The sequence below is a fragment of the Urocitellus parryii genome, chromosome 6 (assembly GCF_045843805.1).
Source record: "Urocitellus parryii isolate mUroPar1 chromosome 6, mUroPar1.hap1, whole genome shotgun sequence".
Taxonomy (NCBI): Eukaryota; Metazoa; Chordata; class Mammalia; order Rodentia; family Sciuridae; genus Urocitellus; species Urocitellus parryii.
In genome coordinates, this window is record NC_135536.1 from 65,807,963 (window position 1) to 65,830,095 (window position 22,133).

Genomic DNA, 22,133 nt, shown 5'->3' on the forward strand with positions numbered 1-22,133 from the left:
AAATATTAATACTAATTTAAAATATTAGAATTAGTTATAAAAGATACTTGTCAAATGCCTCTATCTTTCCCAAACTCTGCAAGTTTTAACAGGTAACATTTACACAGGAAGAACTCATTGTCTAGTGTGATATTTTCTTTTATTGCTGGTTATTGAATGAATAGAATAGTACCCCGTTTATTGTTTTTACTAGTTTCAGTTACCTGCAGTCCACTGTGATCTAAAAGTATTCAATGGAAAAAATTCCAGAAATAATAAGTTTTAAATTGCATGCCATTCTTAGCATAATGAAATCACATTTCATCCCACTTAGTCCTACAGGAGATGTGGACCATCCCTTTTGTCCAGCTATTAGTCATTTAACAGCCATCTCAATTATCCTCAGTATGCATATCACAGTGCTTATGTTCTGGTAACCCTTATTAAATGATGTTCCCAGATCACAAAGTAGTGATGCTAGATATGCCAAAGAGAAATTGTGAAATGCCTTCTTTCAGTGAAGAGGAGAAAGTTCCTGATTTAACAAGGAAAAAATCATGTGCTGAAGTTGCTAAGATCTATGGTAAGGATGAATAAGAAAAAAATTAATGACTATAGGGTTTGGTACTATCTGAGATTTCAGGCCTCCACTAAGGGATTGGAATGATAAAGGGGAATTAGTATATTATAGCATGTATACCTTTAGTTCTATTGTGATGTGACTTGTTTTTTCAAAATTCATCCTAAAAAAAAGTGTTCAAATTTTCTCAAAGTTAGAAAGAGTGTAGCATTTCCAAATATTAACGAATGTCTCAGGAAACATGGAGTCAAGGGAAGAGAGAACCAGAAGTAAAAAAGTTCAGTTTGTATGTAAAGAATAGGAAGTGCCCAGGGATTACTCTGTCTGTTCTTAAGGTTTTAGTAATTAAAACTACAAGAGTCTACATTAACCATCTGAGGCAACATAAAAGATAGGTAAACATCTGGCTTTCATAATGTTTTCATTATGAAAATGAAACTTTGTATTTATCAATAGAAATAAAGTTTAGAGGTTTTTCTAGTAGTGGTATATTTACTATACCACTTTTAGTTTTCCTATGTTTAATCAGAATTTCGGTGTAAATAAGGCAAAATTTTCTGGGCTTCCTTAGGCTTATTCCACTCCTACATCTTTTAGATTAACTAATACCCACAATTAAAATGGAGTCCATTAAAAATGGGTGCAAGAGGGCTGGGGATATAGCTCAGTTGGTAGAGTGCTTTCCTTGTATGCACAAGACCCTGGGTTCAATCCCCAGCACCACAAAAAAAAAAAAAAAAAAGAAAGAAAGATAAGAAAGGGTACAAGAAACCTTTTGAATACATTTAATGCCACTGAATTTTGTACTTCTGAATTTTGTGTATGTGCATGTTACCACAAAAAAATAAAATAAAAAGATGCATATGAGGTGAAACTCTGGCTGATTTTAGCCAAAATTTGTTCCCAAAGCTAGATTATATTGGAGAACATTCTATATGTTATTGAGAAAAATATGTATTCTGCTTGCAGCTGTAGGGTGGAATATTCTGTAAATATGTGAGGTCCATTTGGTTTAGAGTAGGGTTTAAATCTAGTGTTTCTTTTTTATTTTCCGTCTGGATGATCTGCAAAACACTGAGAATTGAGAGTTGGCATTCCTTATTAACATTGTATTGCAGTCTCTTTCTTTAGATCTAATAATTGCTATACGTATTGAAGTGCTCTAGTTTTAGGTGCATACATATTTAAAATTTATATCCTTCTGTAGAATTGACCCTTTTGTCATTATATAATGACCTTCTTTGTCTCATTGTATAGTTTTGGCTTAAATTCTGTTCTATCTAATGTAAGTATACTGCTTTGTCCTCTTTTAGTTTTCTTGTAATATTTTCTGTTTCTTCACTTTTAGTCTTTGTGTTGTAATAAGTGAAATGAGTTTTTTGTAGACCCCAATATTGTTGAGTCTTATGTTTTCATCCATTTACTCTGTATCTTTTAATCGCAGAGTTTATTTTGTCTAGATTCAAAATTTTATTGATAGGTAGGGACTTACTCCATTTTGTTGGTTTTTGATTGTTTTATACATCCTTTTTTTCTCCTCTTTAATTGTTTTCATTTGTCATTTAGTGGGCTTTTGTAGTGGTAAATTTTGATTCATTTTTCTTTTTCATTTCTGTATCTGCTGTAATTTTTTTCCTTGTGGTAACATAGGGCTTATATTTAAAATGTTAGAGTTGGGGCTTGGGTTGTAGCTCAGTGGTAGAGCACTTGCCTACATGTGTGAGATACTAGGTTTGATTCTCAAGACCACATAAAAATAAATGAAATAAAGGTCCATGAAGAACTAATATCTATATATCTATAGCTATATATGTATATGTATAAATGTCATAGTTGGGCTGGGGTTGTAGCTCAGTGGTAAGTACTTGACTATTTTAAGTTGATAACAATTTTGATCACATACAGTATTTTAGCTGTCACAAACATGCACATACACACAAAATTTATGATTTGGTTGCATTTATTTAGATCGATTCTTATCATGTATTCCTCAGTAACTTATTGATAGTTATCATTGATCATATTCACTTTTAACATTCATTCTTGAGATTTGAAACATTATAGTCTACCATTACAGTAAGGTACTGTTCTGAATTTGATTATGCATTAACCTCTCCTAGTAAGATTTATACTTTTATATGTTTTCCCCTTAATAATTATACTTTGGGGCTGAGATTGTGGCTCAGTGATGGAGCATTCGCCTAGCTCATGTAAGGCACTGGATTCGATCCTCAGCACCACATTAAATAAAAAACAAATAATAAAGGTATTGTCCAACTACAACTAAAAAAAAGTATTTAAAAAAATAACTATCATACTTTTGTTTCTGGTTGAAGCACCTCCTCTAGAATTTCTTGTAAGTGTAGTTTAATGGTAATGAACTTACCCAGATTTTACTTGTTAGGAAAGATTTTATATTTTATTTATTTCAGAAGGATAGCTTTTCTGGGTATAGTATTCTTGGCTGGTATTTGTTTCTGCCAGCACTTTAAAGGTATAATCCTATCACCTGTTAGCCTGAAAAGTTTCTGCTGAAAAATCTGATAGTCTCATAGACATTCATGTATGTTTTATATATATATTTTTTTTCATATATAAATATATATATATATATATATATATATATATAAATTGGTGCTTTTCTCTTGCTGCTTTTAGAACTCTGTGTTTGACTTTTGACAGTTTGATTATAATGCGCCTCAGAGTGGACCTTTGGGTCAATTCTATATGGGGTTCTTTGAGCTTCATGGATAAGTATGTCCATATCTTCCCTAGGAGTTGAGAATTTGCTTCTATTATTTCATTAAATAATGTTTTCTTTCTTTGGGATTTCTATAATGTGATTTTTTTTTTGCTTAATTATGTCTCATAAGTCCTTTTCACTCCTTTTCATTTTTCTCTGTTTTCTTCTGACTGGATTATTTCAAAAGACCTGTCTTAAAGTTCCAAAATTCTTTCTTCCATTTGATATAGTCTGCTATGCAGACTCTTGATTCTATTTTTTTTTTGTTTCATTCATTGAGTTCTTCAGTTCAAAGATTTCTATTTTGTTCTTTTTTGTGGTATCATTTATTGGATTTCTGATTCACATCACAAATTGTTTTTCTGATTTCATTGAATTGTCTTTTTGTATACTCATATCTCTCTGAGTTTCCTTGTGATGATTATTTTGACTTCCTTTTAAGGAAGTTCATAAATTTCCATTTCTTCGGGATCACTTACTGAAGAGTTATTGTGTTTTGTTAATGGTTTCATGTTTTCTTGCTTTTTCATCTCTCTTGTATCCCTACATTGATTACTATACATATGGTGTAATGATCATCTATTTTATGTAATGGTCTATTTTATGTAATGTAATGATCATTCCAATTTTATAGAGTAGCTTTCATAAAGAGGCTTTTGTCTGTAGATGTGTCTTTTTTTTTAAAGAGATTTTTTTTTAATATTTATTTTTTAGTTTTCAGCGGACACAACATCTTTTGTTTGTATGTGGTGCTGAGGATGGAACCCAGGCTGCACGCATGCCAAGCAAGCGCGCTACCGCTTGAGCCACATCCCCAGCCCTGTAGATGTGTCTTAAGGTATCAGTTGGGTAGGATGAATTGATGTTGGTGTCAAATAGTTACAGTACTATAATCTCTGGGCTGTTTTATACCTTTTTTTTCAGTTTTTGCCACAAATGAACTACTGCTGAACATTGTGTCCCGCAATTATGCATGAAGACTCTGAGTCTTAAAATGGACATTTTTTTTTTTTTTAGAAGGAGCAGGGGAGCTTGCAAAACTGCAGACTGCTTTGTTGTCACACAGCACCTCTTTTATAGGGTAATGTGAGTTTAAATCTTAACTGTCACATAACGTATTGTAAACAACAAACTTGTTTGTACTAAGAAAATATTTTCACCAGTGACAAAACAGAATATGTTCTCATAAAATGCCAGGAAACATACACCTAAAGTACATAGCAAATAATACGGTTGGGGCCTTATATTTCTCCTTAATCAGGGTCATTTTGCCCCACAAGAATTAGCCTACCGCAAGGAGTTATTACTGTCCTGCCACATTCAGCATTCCAGCCTCCTTAGCTTCAGCTAATAAACAGGAACTCCATGTTTGGATTCTTCCAGGTACACTCTCCATGACTTCAGGAGATCAGACCCCAACAAGTTTCAGTCAAAAGCAGTTATGCTTGCAAATGTGTTGTTGGCCTATACCATAGGAGTTTGTGAGACTGATCTGCCAGTTTGGAGTGGGGCTCCCCTGGAATAACACATTTAGCTGGTAGATCTGCCCACTTTGTGTATGACCAATATGGTCTCACCTCCTGTGCTGGGCAGAATTGCCTGTTCCTTGGGGACAAGGTACTTTGTGGATTAACTCCAGGACTGAGTCACTCTGGATCACTGTAGTCACTGGAATGTGGAAAGTGGAATGTATATTAGGCAGTTTGTTTCCAGAACATAAGTACCTACATTAGTTCAGCATTATCATGTGTAAGCACGGTGTAATGGAAGAGTAGCCAGTGGCTACTGATACCTAGAGTAGGACATTCTCTACTTGTATTCAGTGATTCAGTGTTAAGATGGTACTGTATGGCTACAGCTTGGGTTGGGGATTTGGGGGCTTGCACAATGTGAGCTCTTTCTCTAGGATAATATGAATATGTGAGCTTCTCTCTAAACTGGGCTCAGAGAATGAGGATGGTGGGGGCAAAATTTTCTAGCAGCAAAGTCTATAGGTGTCCATGATGTTAATGGGGGCTGCTATGGACTTCCTTCTTACCTTAGTATCACTTGACGGGGAGTATGTCCTTTATCCTAACCCTAACTGAGAATACAGTATGGCAAAGACAGGGTGTTTTGTTCTATTTTCTGTGAGGTCATCTTTAGCCTCTCTACTAGGTCTCTACTATTTTCCTGCTGTACTTCAGTGCTCTTCTTGAGATATACCAGCCAAGTGTTGTTGATTCAGTGTTTTGGTCTTTAAAACACACACACACACACACACACACACACACATATATACATATACATATATATATATTGGAGAGTACAGGTATTAGGAACCTCTAGTCAGCCATTTTGCTGATATTCAATTGGTATTGGTATTTGATTTCTTAAAAGGGCTCTCTGTCTACATTCAATTTTTAGGATTCAGTATATATAAGTCAAGAAAACATAGTCCCAATTATAAAAACAAACATGGGTTGAATTTAAGGGAACCTTTTTTAAAAATCAGAACATTCATGCTTAAATTATTAATTGGTTTCACCAATTAATAATTTAAATCCAGCTTCCCAGAAAAGAATTTTTTTCTGTAAAATAAATTTTACAGAAAGAAAATAATTTTGTTAAACTAAACAATCTTATTTTCTACCAGATCAACTAATACTTAGAAAATGGTGTATAAGAATATTTATATTGTGTTTTCTGCTTTAAATGAGCCTTATATAAAAGTTTTGTATATTAGGCAGCATAAGTGAATTTGTGAAAGAAGCAGAGAAAATGGATTTTTAATTTTCATGAAAATTATCATTTTTACCAATTAATAATTATATTTATCTGCCTGAATATCTCCTGCTATAGGACTGATTGGTCTCAATCTCCCTTTCTAACATGAAACTTTGTTCTCTTCCCATTTCCTAATGTTTGGTGACTAAATGCAAAATATGAAGCAATGGGGACTTTGAATTGGAAGCAACTCAGACTCCTTCCAAATACTAGGCAGGCTGTTAGAAATTTATCTGAACAAGCAACTGATTGCAGAAGTCTCTACCTATAAAATGAGACACTGTGATGGCCAGAGTCATACAACTAAAACTGAATTTTATGTCTGTATCTACAAGTTTAAGGCCAAAATGTTGTACACTGTCACTTTCCCTCTTTGATGATTGCAATTCCAGATGAAAGATGAAAATATCAAGCTGTTGTTGAACTTATTTCAAAAAGTGTGACAAAATCCCTTTACCATTGCAAAAAGGCAACATTTGTAGGTAAAATGTTAGCAAGTAGCCAAAAAGCCTCTGAATAGGTAAAAAGTCAAGATAATATAAATATACCACAAAAATAGTATCACCCAAAGTAATGGTTTATAAATATATTGCCAATAGGACAGGGTTTTTCCTCAACTGGACTGGAAATTAAAAAGTATCTCCCAGGTATAATAATTAATGGTTTTATCCTGAGAGAAATGTAATGAGTATAAATAAACTGTAATAATGATATCTCAACCCCAAGTATTTCTGCTTACTAACTCAGTACATCTTAGTTGATTTAGAGATGAGTGTATATGAACTCAAGTTTCTTCTTTGTAAAGTGAAGGAAGTTGCTTATGTAAAGTTCCTTCTAATGCCAAAAATTCTGTGATATAAATATTTTCCACTCGTTAAGTACACTTACCTTTAGAATTTACCTTCAAAGTACACATTTAATAAGGATTTAAATTGATGTTGGTAGAAAAAAAGATTTTGTATTGGTTAATTGCCTTTACTTGTTACCAGAAAAGTATAAGAGATTCTGATGAATCTCTTATTATGAAGCATTTTTTGACAAATTAACTTTTCCATATTGAAATGAGATAGGAAATTAATGACAACTTTAAAAGCTGAAGATCATAGGAGCTATAATGTAACTTAGGCATTTTACACAGGACAGGGCATCAAGCAGGGCACAGTGGCCCATGCCTATAATCTCAGCAATTTAGGATGCTGAAACAGGAGGATGGCAAGTTTGAGGTCAGCCTTGGCAACTTAGAAAGACCCTTTCTCAAATTAAAAGAACTGGGAATGTAGCTTAGTGATAGAGTACCCCTGGTTCAATCCCAAGTGCCCAAAACAAACAAAAGATACAATAATGGGGACATGGCAATTAACTTTCTATATTATTATACAATATTATTTACTGAGCTCCTGTTAAATCCCAGGCACTATATTGGTTGATTAAAAGGAAAAGATGAACAAGACATAATCCTGTGCCTCAAAGAGCCCACCATTTGGTGAGAGAGATATCTGGGTAAATCAATAATTGCAATGTAATAAATTAATAATTGCAAGTAAGTGCTATAATAGAAATATGAAAGCTTGGAGCAATGATTCTCAAATATAGCTCACCCTACAATTTCCTGGAAAGATTTTCTAAAAGATGTTTTTGTAATGATTTAAATGACCTGGGGAGGTACCCAGTGAAATGCTCTTTTTCAGAGCTCTCAAGGGAATGATAATCCACAGCTAGGATTGAGAATGACCAGGATAGAAGGGCACTAAACTCAGCCCTTAAGAAAAATAGTCAATGATCAATAAAACAAGAAGAGAAGAATCTTTAAGCTTTGTGCATGAAGATAATAAAACTTGTGGTATATCAAAGAAACGAATAGTTCTGTATAGCTCAATATAGGATGTATGAAGGAAGGGGGACAGTGAATGATAAGTCTGGAGAGGTAGGCAGGAGACAGAGCATTTATGGTCTGTGAAGGAATCCACAAGAACCCAATAAGGAAGGTAACATGATCTGATTTTTCTTTTAGTCAGAAAAGATAGCTTCAAAGGTACTGTGAGAGATGGACTAGAGGAATAGGAAGCAGGGAAACCAATTAAGAGGATATGGTAATTCAGGAAGGAAAGAGGGCCTGAACTGAAACAATGGTACTTGGAAGGTGGAAGATACTTAGCACATAGCAAGCAGGCAGAATCTACAAGGCAATTGGATGTGATTGGTGAAAGAGTAAAATCAGTCTAAGAAATGTAAGTTTCTTTATTTTGTACCTATTACTCACTTGCCATTAGTGGATCTACCCAGAAGTAAATACCTCAGAAATAGACAACTCCTTTTTATGAATTTGAACTACATACAATGTGGTTTAAACCTAGAAATTTCAAATCCAAAAATGATGAAAATAATCATAGGCTGTTTACAATCCCTAAATGACTGAATTCCTGACATGCTTAAACTAAGCATCTAACAATTCTACCTAGATTGGTGGGAAGAGAAAGGGAAAACAGCACTAAAACAAAGGTTTGAGAGATTTTAATTAACACAAATGGTTGTACCTAGTCTTTAAATCTGTCCAAAGCAAATGGAGTGAAAGCCTTTTAATCCTTCAGAGCTTCCTTTGGCAGTGACCTCAGAAATAAGAGCCTCCCTCCTGCATCATCAGACTGATTTCCTTTGGCTCCTTGTTGTGCATTGTAGGTCTTTGATCCCAGGATTCTCTAAAATAGGAGAAAAAAAAGAGAAAGACAGCTAAAACATTGAGGGCCCTGGTACTCATTTTGTGAATCTCCTTAAAAAATAATAAATTAGAATGTATGTTAACAAATGCATTTAAAAGGCTGGGAATGTTGCTCAGTAGTAGAGAGCACTTGTCTAGCATGCATGAGGTCCTGGGTTCAGTTCCCAACACTACAAAAATAAATCAACAAACAAATAAACAAACGCATTACAAATATTTACCCCTTCTATCACTCCAGTGTCTTAAATAGGAAATTTTAAAAAGAAAATAATTCTCACCACATTGAGTTCATTTCTGCCAGTAGTTGCTCTTCCCATAGTTGTAGTGCCCTTAGAACCTAGATTTTGAGTTGTAAGGCTATTAACATTCATCACAATATCATATAATTTTATTACTATAGGACTAATAGATATTAGTATTGTTATGAATTTTATAATTATTATTTCATAAAATAATTTCACCAAACAATATTTTAACTTTGGAGCAGTGGACCTCTTGTTTTCTGCCCACATTGGGCAGCAACAGACAGAGGGATCATTTGAGAATGACTTGAAAGTTAAGCATCTTTGTAAGTCTGCAAAATGTACTCTAATACAATATTTACATGAAGTGGAAAGATAAAACATTTACATATGTACATGTACTTGGATAACCCAGGCAGAGATTCCACAAAAATGGTCAACTGTGTATAGTAGAGAATGAATAAAAGATAAAAGTAGGGTGGGGGAAGAGAAAGAGGAGGCAAGGAGAATGACAGGCATAGGTTGAGGGGAAGAGAAGCAATAAAAGGGGGAAAGAGGAGAATTATAGGGGGCTGTATATAGGCGCCATGGTGAACCTGCCCTGGATTAGAGTTGCCAGACTAAAATATAAGACACCCAGTTTAATTTGTATTTCAATAAACACCAAAAATGTTTAGTATAAAAATGCCCCATGCAATATTTGGGACATACCGATACTACAAATTATTGTTTATCTGAAATTAAAATTTAACTGGGTATCCTCTTTTCATTTAACAAGTATGATGGTCACTCTGTCCTAGACATCCTGCTGTTCCCCTGAGGGTGTAATGCAAATAAGGTGAATCTATTCTCTTCTATTATGATAACCATACATTAATAAAGGTACAGTTTAATGGTTTTAATTTTCAAAATTTATATTTAGGGGGAAAAAAGGATTTTTATTCTCCCCTTGGACTTTTGTGAGGTTTTGTAGGAAGCAAAAGAATGACCTTAGCTTGGAAATTAGCTGCATAACCTACTAATATTATAAACCTAACTCTGACATTCAAAAGGTTAAGGTAGCCTCAAACCTTTAAAAAACTATACTTGAGAGCAATACTATTTATCAAGGATAGAGATTTGAGCTAGTGATGGTTTTCCATCCCAGCCTTTCAGCAATTTAGCTCAACACTACTATTTTCCCTTCAGCAGCACCTGTCGAAGTGTGTTTCAGCCATCAGGTAGAGTAACACTAAAGTAAACCAAAGGTTAAAGGCAGGAGGAATGACTTGCTTTTGGAACAGAAGGTTATAGAGTAAATAAGGGCTCAAGGGTGTTCATTTCCCATCTCAACAGGCTTTCATCTGAATTATAAGTGTAGGAGAATATTCACATCCAACCTTCAGGTTCTTCTTGAAGGAGAACCTTCTGTCTCAAAGATCCAAAGAAAATGCTAAGAGTTGGGGGCAGGTGAGAGAAAAGCCAGACTGTCAAAATCAAATATATTATCACAAGTTATATTATTATTGAAGATAAATCTCCTCCTTAAACACCAGCAGTGTGATGAGAAATTTAGCTGAATTTAGAGATTGCTTAGTATATGCACTTTAGAGGTGACTTCCAAAGAACACAAACTACTTTCTTAATACCACAAAGGCCAGGAAGGGTCTGTCATGCACCCTGTGTCAAATTATACTTTTTATTGGCTGGGGAAGCAAATTCGTTCAAAAGTGAGCTGTCTCTTGAAAAGTCAAAAGGAAAGCCTTCACCCTAGATATGAGTAACAGAAAAATATTTTTCTCTTTCAGAAAACTAGATGATAATAGCATACTAACAATAAGATAGCCAATGGTAATGCTACATCCCGGGCCTCAAGGAAATTCCTTAGTACAGATTGCTTGAAGTGTACATAAGTCAGTAATATTTGCCAACCAAATAGATCACTCCACTAAAACTCAGCCAACCAGCTCATCAGACAGTGGGAGGAGGGACTATTGGCCAAGAGCAGTGGTGTAAAACCTTTTTCTATTCAGAAATGCCTAGAACAGAAGGGCCTGTACCCTGATTTCTCTGGGAGGTATGACCAAAATTGCACTCCAACCTATCTCTAATACAGGTTTATGAAATTCAGCTCATTTGAAAGAATAGGGAATGGGACATCATCCAAGAGCACTATCAAGTACTTAAACTTTAAATAGTCCTTGTACAATTGCCCATCCCGTGTTTTACTTCAGTATCCTAATTGTCTGATTTACTGTGGTGGAGAGAAACAAATTAGACAAGAATTGTGGAAGAAGTAAATAGACTTTTTTTTTGAGTGGAGAGAACTGAAGATCAGAGAGAATAATGATAAGTAAGCGTTGCACAACAGAATACTGAGTTTTAATATAGTTTAATCAAGGCTGCGATTATTCATCTTGGTGCCACAGAACATGACACAAAACATCAATAGTTTGTTTTCCTTTTTTTCATTATATATAATGAAAAAAGGAATATATATATATATATATATATATATATATATATATATATATATATGACACATTTTGTCCTAAGAGTAATAGAAAGCCAGGGCCTTCCATTCCACAACTTTTCCTGTTTCCTGAATAACCAGTATTTGTGGTGACTTGAAGCCTAGATGTGGTTGGTGCCACCTACTGGGAATAATTTTAAATTACAAATACCTCGTTCCATTTTGTAACCATGTTTTCTTTACCTCAGAAAAATTAACCTTAGGGAATATGATTCCTCATTGGAAGGATGGTACATTAAACAGTTGTTAAGTTTGGATTCAAATCAGTGTTTTAGGGATGGAAGAGGCATGAAAAATCACACATTTTAATGCTTAGTCCAGGAACTAAACTTTTCTCTAAGTTTGTTTTTATTCTAGAATTCCTATTCCATAGAGTAATTTGTAAGGGTTACACAAAAGTGAGGATTTTTCAACCTGGTCTATAAAATGTCATGGTTGTTTTAGGAAAGGAAAAAAGAAAAAAAAATGAAAGCTAAATGACTTGCCCAGGTCTTGTAGCTAGTAGATTTGAGTAAGGCCTACAACTCATGTATGTGACTCTAAATCAGTGCTTTTTCCATTAAATTACAACTTCTCAAAATCTGATGGTGAGATGATTTGAGGTAGTAATCTGGATAAATTTAGGAGGTGTTGGAACATGGCATTAAATACTAAAAATCACAGTGAGAAAATTGTTCCCTTTACATTGCTTTTAACTTGATGGCATGAAGAAGAAAGTTCCAAGTTGATGCTGGTTTACTTTAAAATTCTCTATGTCATGCTAATTTTACTTTCTAATAAGGATAAAATATATCTCAGCTTTGAACATCTTGCTAGAACATTAAAATTTTGGGCTGGCTACAGTGGTGCCCACCTATAATCCTAGCAGGAGACTGAGGCAGAAGGATCACTACTTTAAGGCCAGTGTCAGCAACTTAGCAAGGTCCTAAGTAACTTAGTGAGACCTTGTCCCATAACAAAAAATAAAAAGTGCTAGGGATGTAGCTTTGTGATAAATTGCCCAGGTTAAATCCACTCCCAGGACCCACCCACTCCCCCAATTTTTTTCCCTTAAGTGTACCTTCTATTATGGAAAACTATATTAGTTTTTCATTTAAAATAGTAATATACATTTAGGTTTCAAGGAATGCATTTATGAAAAAGATAAATCAGTGTAAATAGCAAAAATTGTGGAAAACACCATCACTAACTACTTCCCTATTATAGCACTGTTTATAATAAAGTCTTAATAAGGTTACTTTAACAATTCTTCCATGATGAAAAATATATATTTTTTTTAATCAGGGATGAATCCAGGGTCACTTAGCCACTGAGTCACATCCCCAGCACACACCTTCCCCTTTTTTCAAAAATTTGAGACAGGGTCTTGCTAAGTTGCTGGGGCCAGCTTTGAACTTATGATCCTCCTGCCTCAGCCTCCCAAGGAGGCTTGCGCCATCACGCTCAGCCTAATATTTCTTTTTAATAATCAAACACTAGAGGCTATAATTATAAATCAACATAACTAAAATCGAGAACTCTGTTAGATTTCAGATCCACTAGGGCTCTAATAAACCCAAAGATTTAATGTGTATTAGAAAATAAAACAGGAATGTAATCAGTGCTCGGTGAATGTAGAATCAGTAAAACACAAGACCAGTGGGTCATTCAGGCTGGGGCTGCATTAGTTTGTAGTAACCTAGCAGTATAGTACCCTATCTCTTAATTTTCCAGGAGTATTGGAGAAGAAGGAGGAAATATGTTGATCTGTAGGCAATTCTAGTTCAAATTGATTCTATGTTCTGTGGGCAAGGGGGAAATAAAACCCCACTGAGACAATTAAGTTGAATGGAATTCTTCACTACTTAACTAATCTGGGCTTGACTTGAATCTGTAAAGACATTTGAATCCTTGGCTCTTTGAATCATTTGAGATGACCTTTGGCTAATTTTCAATGAGGTAAACAGGGGGCTGTCTGTCTTCCTCATAACTCTCCTGTCTTTTTTTGTTGTTGTTTTTGTATCTTAATAACTATATATTGCTTCTGGTTGCATTCCAGGTTCTTTCTTTCCAGCTTTCAGCTGTCAAGTTCTTCTCAAGACATAAGTTGAAAGAAAAATATGTGTGGAACATTACCTGGAGTATAGGTAGTCCATCTATTCAGTTTTCTAGATTTTCTAAATTTTAACCAATGGATCAAGATAGAATGCTATGTGCCTGTACCAAATCATCTTAAGTTGATCTATTCTTTTTAAAAATTTCAGATTAATAATTTCTTATTATATTATGCTGAGGAACAGATGATAAACAACCTAGGAATTTTAGATTTTTTAAATCATTTAAAAATATCATTGAAGATATTGATATTATTAGATATATAGGGTCCTGTCTTTATTACAATGATGAAATTTCTCACAGTTCTGAGTATCAGGAAAAGCTATGCTTCTCCTGAGCAATTGGTTTGCTGTTATTTTGTGGAAGCTACAAGTTCATTTTTTGTTTTGCTAGGGAATTTGGAATCAAATTTATAGCCTACCACTACCAACTACATAGTACTTCCATCATGATTTTCATTTATTTACCTAGTTTCAACTAATTTTCTCTTGCCTTTGATTTATTCATCTAATCTATTGTATGTGCTGTGTGTGACTTTTATAAGCCTTTTGAATCTTTTATGGAATAAAACTGAGAAGAAATTAGAGACCTACATACTTACACTGATAGAAAATTGTCATTCTTTGGTTATGATTTCCCATTGTGTGTCCTTTTTAAAACTGCAGTTTTAAGTTCATATATACTTGAAAATGTATGAATTCTTTCCCTGGACCTCAGCATCATTCTTTTATTCTATTTTTTATGGAAAACTACATGATTTCCTGTAACAATGCCATAAATTCCTTAGAGAAAAATCATTGAAACTCCTAGAGGAACTTCTGGATAAGTGAAATTCAACAACAGTTGTCAGATGTCTATCTCCTTGGCCTTCTGCTCTTAAATAAGAGAGTCTATTTCCTTTACATTCATGAAATCAAACCATTCTGATTTCTAGGTAAGGGGAAAAGATAGAAAACTAATATTTTATTGCATGCTATATTATCAGCATATATTAAGAACATGACATATTACTTAATCTGTACAAAGAAAATAGTTTCCTCCAGAGAGAATATTTACCTTGGTACAAGAGCTTCTGAATAATACTAATAATGATGATATTGAAATAATTTATTATTAGACCACTAATATTTAACTTACCATGTAAACAATGTTTTTCATTTTATAAGTAATGGGATCTCAATGTCAACAACAACAACAACAAAAATCCTCCAACTGTGTAACTATATGATACTTTACCTACCTTGGAACCCTGGAAGATTTAAAAATGTTTGCTTTGGTGCAAAATTCTGTTGTAAGTACAGTGATAATTTCAATTCATTGGCCTTCTGGTAGTTCTTCAAGGCTTCAATTCTCAGCTCAATCACTTTACCATGGAAGTCATTCTGAAAGAGGACATTTTTTCAAAACTACTCATACAATATTGATTTCTCTAAATCTACGGTTATCTGAATATTCTTCACCCAGAAATTAAAAATAATATCCTCATGCTCAGTCTTTTAATGTTGAGCAGATAGTACTTGTCCTCCTCACCCCCCCCCATTTTAAATAGAACAAAATCAAGAATTTACAATGAAATACTATTTATTACAAGTTATTCAAGGTGAAGACAGAGATAAGTTACTTCAGCCATCTCTCCAGGATACATTCCTTTAACAGGACAATTGGTAACCCAGGATGAAGGAATGGGTCTTTAATAATATAAAGCTATAAAAGCCCTTATATTGTATAAATGAAATTGCATCCCATGTCCAGACATTGAAGACCTTGGTACCTGAAGAGTGTTGGCTTGTTCCTGATACTTGACCCATTCCATTTTCCTCTGTTGCTTTTCCTGGTGGAAGAAAGAGCCTCTGGGTGACAAAGTAAATTGAGATCAAAAATCAGTTTTCTCAATATGCTGTAACAACCTTATAGCAAAATTATGGTGTCAGATTCACTGTTCATTTGGTTTCAACTGCATAGTCCTCTTACTTGGCCTTCCCTGTATAATCCACCCTCTAAAATCTAAAAGATAAATGAATAGGCCATTTTTTGTAAATGAGTCAGTTACGGGATGATGATATACAAATATAATACTCTAAATGCATTCTCTAAGACAAACTAATAAGTGTTCAGACATCAAATAGCTATTCTAGAGTTGTCATTGTTGGTATAGCTTTTCTCACTTTGTCCTGGATAACATGATTTCCCAGAAATTTGTCATGTCACTCCAACTCAAATATAATATCCACAAGAAGTGGATTGCTTATAAAAATTTGCATTGGTTCAGGAGTACACCATAGCTTAGGCAGATAATTGCTACATTAAAGATACCTAATTTATCAGCTCCAAAAACTACTACCATTCACAATGATTGTACTACCTTCCTTATCTCCTTTACTTTCTCTGCAAATGATGTCTCCAGTTCACTCTTTTTTTAAGAGAGAGAGAGAAGAGAGAGAGAGAGAATTTTTTAATATTTATTTTTCAGTTTTCAGTGGACACAACATCTTTGTTTTATTTTTATATGGTGCTGAGGATCGAACCCAGTGCCCCCTGCATGGCAGGCGAGCGCATTACCGCTTGAGCCACATTCCCAGCCCCTCCATTTCACTCTTGATCTTCCTAGGTGATGAGGGGAATTTGGGAGCCTGGTATGAAAGAAGAGAACTAAAGTAATAGGAGGTCCCAGGAAAAAGTGCAATATCTTGTAGTCCATAAGATCTACTATACCCTAAAAGCCCAGATCCTACCTATCTGCCTACCCAAACCAGACCTGATTAGTAACAGGTTATTTCCAGCTATGTGGCACCAACAATCTTATAATTCTAAGTACATGCCATCCACTTGCCTTTCCATCATGTAAGTCTGCCCTGGTTTTTATCTGTGGTGTCTTTTGTTGATCACGGAGTTCTTCTGTCTCTAATGTCTGTGGAGAGACATTGTGGCAGAGCTTCAAATTAGTAGGAATTAAAGAGGGAAGTGGAAAACCAATATGAATCAAGGCTTTTGGTTCCTGCCAGTCTGCAACTTCTCAGGGCCCAACTTGGAAACTGCACTACCTACCAAAGGTGATTCATAAGGTAATGAGTCTTTCCCTTTGGTCCCTGAGTGTAATATATATATATATATATATATATATATATATATATATATATATGAATAAAATTTTATATATATGTATATGTATACATATATATTTATACATGTATATTATATATGTATATATAAATTTTTACATATGTGTGTATGTATCATATATGTATATATGTAAAATAAATTTATATATTTCATATAATATATTTTATATAATATCATTTATATCATAAATTACACACATACACACACACACACACACACATACACACACACATTTTTGGTACTGGGGATTGAACCCAGGAGCACTTTGCCACTGAGCCACATCTCCAGCTCTTTTTAGTTTTTATTTTGAGACAGGGTCTTACTAAATTGCTAAGGCTGGCCTAGAAGTTGCAGTCCTCCTGCCTCAGCCTCCGGAGTTGCTGGAATCACAGGCATGTGCCACCACACCCAACCCGAGTATACCTTATAGTTAAAAAGATACTAAATTCAACCCTTATTATGTGCCAACAGCTACTAGAACCTACTTACTACATTACTGTCACTAATACATTACAATCATTCTTACTTAATCCACAGAGCTCTTTGGGTACTGATTTTATTTTCATTTTCATGATGAGAAAATTGAGACTTGGAGAGGTTAAATAATTTATTTAGGGTCACATAGCTAGGAAAGTTCAAAGCTGCTATTTGAAACATGTTTATGTTCAAGCCTGTGTTCTTAGCCACTAGGCATGCTGCTTGTCTCCATTTCTCCCAATCTATAGATAAAGTTGATCACAAACTAAGGTGTATAGACATACGCTATAAAAAGTATTTGGTAGCTCTGGAGAAGCTGGATTTCCATAGAATAATTGTGCTGGCACATTATCTATCACAAAGACTCAAGAACTTAGAAACTAGAACTTCTCATAACTTATAGAAGTTATTTGTAACTACTGCTGAGAAGTAGGAGCAGATCTTACTTCAAGATTCAGGGCTTAGAGTTATCCTGATTTTTTGTGGAAAGGCGAGATGAAAAAAAGCAGTCAGCTCACACCACACACCTGTTTATGTCACAAGACTATCCACTCTTCCAATTGCAGTGCTAATCTGTGAAATAACACTCTGGTTCCAAGGGATAGTTCACAAATGTATTTCCCCTCCTGGTTTTCCAGGAAAAGGTCCAAATATTATTATCTCAAATAATGCATGATTATTGCAAAATCATATGGGCATTAGAATTAGGTATTCCTTTGTTCATTAATTCAACTTATATTTATTGATTCTCTATTATTGTTCCAAGCATTGTGATATGTGTTATGGATTTGGAAAAAGCAATCAAGATACTGAAGGAAGTTTTATCCCAGAATGGGGTAAAGGGACAAGAAAGGAATAATAATAATAATACAATAAAAACTAATAAGTTAACATTATGAAAAGTGCTACTGAAGACATGAACAGGAGGGTGCTCTTCTTTAGATGGAATAAACATGGAGGGCTTTTCTAAAGAGGTAATATTTAAGCTGAGATCTGAAGAATGAGGATAAGCCAACCATAATAGCATTACAGACAGGGGGTAAAGCATGAACAAAGGTCAGAGATAGGAAACGACTGTCACAAGGAGAAATCACAAGTCACCTGTAGGGTGACTGCATAGAAAGTATGGGGAAGACGTCTATAAAAGGAGACCAGAGAGGTAGACACGAGCTAGATTATGCCACAATAAGAAGGCTATAAAGGATTTTCATAAGAAGAGTGACATGCTTTGACTGTTTTGAAAAGATCGCTTTGACTGCTATACCAATAAAAGAGGGGGGGGTTGAAATAATGCAAGGGTGGAAGCAGAGCATACAAAAATGAGAATGGGGCCAGAGGAATTGGGGATTCTTTGCATTATGAACTGTAGGACAATACTTTCAAGAGATCCTTAGAGGCACACCTTGTTCCATAGCAACTCCATTTCCTTCCGAAGCATCTTGTTTTTCCTTTCCTGTTGGAGGGGGGGAACCAAACAAACAGAGACATGTGTTTGTCTAGTCATTAAATTGAGGTTTGAAGAAATTACTAAGCTAATGGTGGAAAAGGGATCAGGGACATAGTAAACCACAGAGAAGGCAGTAAATGAACCTAGCCCCAAATCCAGAAACATGAGAGATAAGTTTGATGATGGTGGTGATGACAATGGTTAAAAAAATGTTATTATTTTAAGTAATAACTTTAATTATGGTATTATGAACTGGTATTAATAGAAATAAGTTCCTAATACTTAAGATGTTCTCATCATAAGACAATTTCTCTGGGGCTTAGACCACTAATTTCTAATATTTAAGATCCTTTTACATTGTTGATTTAATTTTAAAAGATTTTTTTCTAAGACTCTCAGAGCAAATTATTTCTTTTCTTTTACTTTAATACATATATTCTGTTCTTTAGATATATGAATGGTTAATGCGCTTATATCCATTAATGCATACGTGAAAAGCTATTGAAAAGTCAAAGAAATAGAATTTTGCTAGCTAGTCTTTGTCCTTCCCGATACTCCATCTGACTCTCTTTGAATCACCTTGGACTTTCTAGATCAAAGAGATCAGAGTATTGAAGCATCAGATGCTGGAGATGAGCACTGTGTGTTTACTTCCACATCTGACAACAGCAGTGGAACTGAGCCCTGTTTAGAAAGCTGTTCCCCAGAGTACCCACCAGCCTCTTACCAGGTTCTGTTTCATCTCCTCTGCTTCTTTAATGAGGTCCATGACGGAGGATTCATCACATCCTTTCCCTGCCATGATCTGCCTCATGATCTGCAAACTAGAAGGAAAATAGACATCATTAAACATGCAAACCTTCCTAAAAGATAATATTAGTATTCTACAACCAGCCAGAAAGTACTCTACCACAGAAGTAATAAGGGGGCTGGAATCTTATGGGTTTCAGAAGTCCTTTGGGACATGGAAAGTCTCTGTAACTGAGACTATTCTATCCCTAATTTACATTTGCCATAGCTGTGTGCTCAGTAATGAGTTCTATGCTCTTCAGTGCTCAAAACTTTGGTCTTCAATAGCCAGCAAGATTATTCTCTGTCACCTCAGAAAAATGTTTTGGTGCATATGGAGGGAGGAAGAAGCAGTTTTGCCCCTGTAAAGGATGAGGTTTAAAAACCTGATGTCTTCAGGATAAAATTCCAGAGTTATTCCTTATCCCTTCTCTGTCTACCTCCTCCTACTCCTTGAGTTTCCAAATAAAGACATTTGACTTTGTTGGGAATCCATATATCCTTGGTGGACCCCCCAAAGAATGCAAGCCATTAAGAAATTCCTAGCAAAATCTGAATCAATATCAAGTCTCCACACTGTGAGAGAAGATATTTTTTGAAGGCATTGATTATATTTCTCTTCCTTGCCCTTCTTCCTCCTCAGGTCTAAGCCTTTGTTTCTGTTGCCCTGAGAGAAGTCTGGTGTTGTAAGTAGCTGGTATAAGCAGCTGGTGCTTGACCACAATTTTTTTTTTGTCTATTTTTTTTAGTTGTAGATGGACACAATACTTTTATTTTGCTTATTTTTTTATATTATTTTGTGGTGCTAAGGATCGAACCCAGTGCCTCACACATGTTAGGTGAACACTCTACCACAGAGCCACAACCTCAGCCCTTTTATCTGTTATTTGTTTTCCAAAAGTCCAGGTTCCTCAAGAGGCTTATGATGAGGGTATATGAAGATAGATCAATTGGCATGATATTTTCTGAGGCCAGAAAGGAAACAGAGTTTGTGGGTCCTAGGAACAGTGAATGTTGTAGCAAAAAATTATGTCTTCCTCATATGTTTACAGAGGCAGAATCCTAATCCAAAGGGCTCTTAGGCTCAGAAAAGATCACTACTCCACTGCTTGAATAGAAAAAGCAGAATATTTTTTCTTAAAATGATTTTATAAACATGAACAAGGAAACTATGAGTCTAAACATGATAGACTGAAGCTGTTGAAATCTGTTACCTGTTCCTTGAGTAGGCATTTTATAGAGGAAGAGTAACAGCTGTAGCCTCATGAGATGAGAGTTGATTTAATTTTTTATTTAATTTTACCAAAAAATTAAGGATTCATCTTCACCCCTTTGTGATTACATATTCTTTACATTTTACTAGACCTGTTTGTCCAAATTTGAAAACAAAAACAAAGCAATGTAAATACTTACTGCTAATATTATGGAGATTAAATTCTCCAACCTGAGTAGGGAGCTCTTACCTTTTTTGTTTTTCCTCCAAGTTAGACATTAACTTCTGCAATAAGAGGTTGTTCTTATTTTCTAGAGGTTTTAACATATCTAAAAGTTCCTGCTTCCTCAGCTTTAAGTCCTCATTCAATTCCTTCAAGTAGTTGTCATCTATTTTAGAACTTCTGTGGGAAGAGACATCAAATAATTTTTGTCTTTAGCCTAGGTTAATCAGACTCTCCTTTCCCTCCTGGGTAGTTGTCATTTGGCTTTTTCCAAACACTCACCGTTTTGAGGACAAGTAAGAACCTGAGGAATTTGCACCACTTGTCATCTTGAAGGGAAACTTCTACTTTATTAATAAAGAGGCCTTCTTGAAAATACGTGCCTTCTTTTCCCATCCAGTTAAGACATCTTTTGGGGGCTGCTGTTCTTGAAACTCCTGTTGCATTGGACTGATTTTAGTTACAGTTTGAGGTCACAATAGCCCTAAGACCACAAAATCAAGAGGTCTTTTAAGTAGCACCAATGGTAGCTTGTTGACCAAAAAACTTAACTACATCAGATCAATTTTTATCTTAGCTTTAGACAAACACCAAAAATTTTATTCTGAAGTAGGGTAGGATCAAAGTCTATCTACATTATGGAATTTCTATTATGTTAGAAAATGATGACCTATCAAAAATAACTCATCAACATCAAGGCAATAAACCTCTGTGAAATTCCTATCTATACCAAGTGCTGGATTCTTTGAGAATGGAAAAGATGAAATGGCACAGTCCCTACTTCCAGGGGGTTTAACAAAAGGAGGAGCCATTTCTGTTTAAAAATAATGGAGGTCAAATCGGCAAATGAAGGGTATGAATATAAAAGTTATAGATGAGCCATTGTCATTATTTTCTAATCTTTAAAAATCTGACATAACGTCAAGGTTAAAAAATATTGGACATGTAGCAAGAGGATATAATTTGTGAAAGATCCACACTGTCACTAGATCCTTCTATAGCCAGACTCTTTCTTAGAAAACTATAATTCTAGACTCACCTCTAGATTTTGATTCTGCCTCTATTTTCCTCTTTTTATTAGAACCACATTGTCTTCTGGACCCTAAGATCTTCTGTCTTCATCCTGTCATTTAGTGAGGGGAAGATAATAATCCAAGAGTTAAATATTTGTGTCTTCACACCCTTTAAACACAGTTTTAGGGCAGTATTTTTCAGGGAATGTCTCCAATATA

The 22,133-nt window shown here is 34.8% G+C and overlaps 1 protein-coding gene across 1 annotated transcript; it reads right to left on the reverse strand.

Annotated features, from left to right (window-relative positions):
- Positions 1–8,644: 8,644 nt before the first annotated feature.
- On the reverse strand, positions 8,645–21,230 carry Ccdc196 (coiled-coil domain containing 196). The gene is made up of 11 exons (XM_026385078.2): positions 21,184–21,230; positions 20,929–21,081; positions 19,404–19,500; positions 18,632–18,682; positions 16,463–16,540; positions 16,204–16,262; positions 15,995–16,040; positions 15,404–15,463; positions 14,873–15,014; positions 9,063–9,121; positions 8,645–8,764 (listed from the first exon to the last, which is right to left on the reverse strand). The coding sequence occupies exons 1-11, from the start codon at positions 21,228–21,230 to the stop codon at positions 8,645–8,647; spliced, it is 912 nt and encodes a 303-aa protein (XP_026240863.1).
- Between the last annotated feature and the right edge of the window lie 903 nt (positions 21,231–22,133).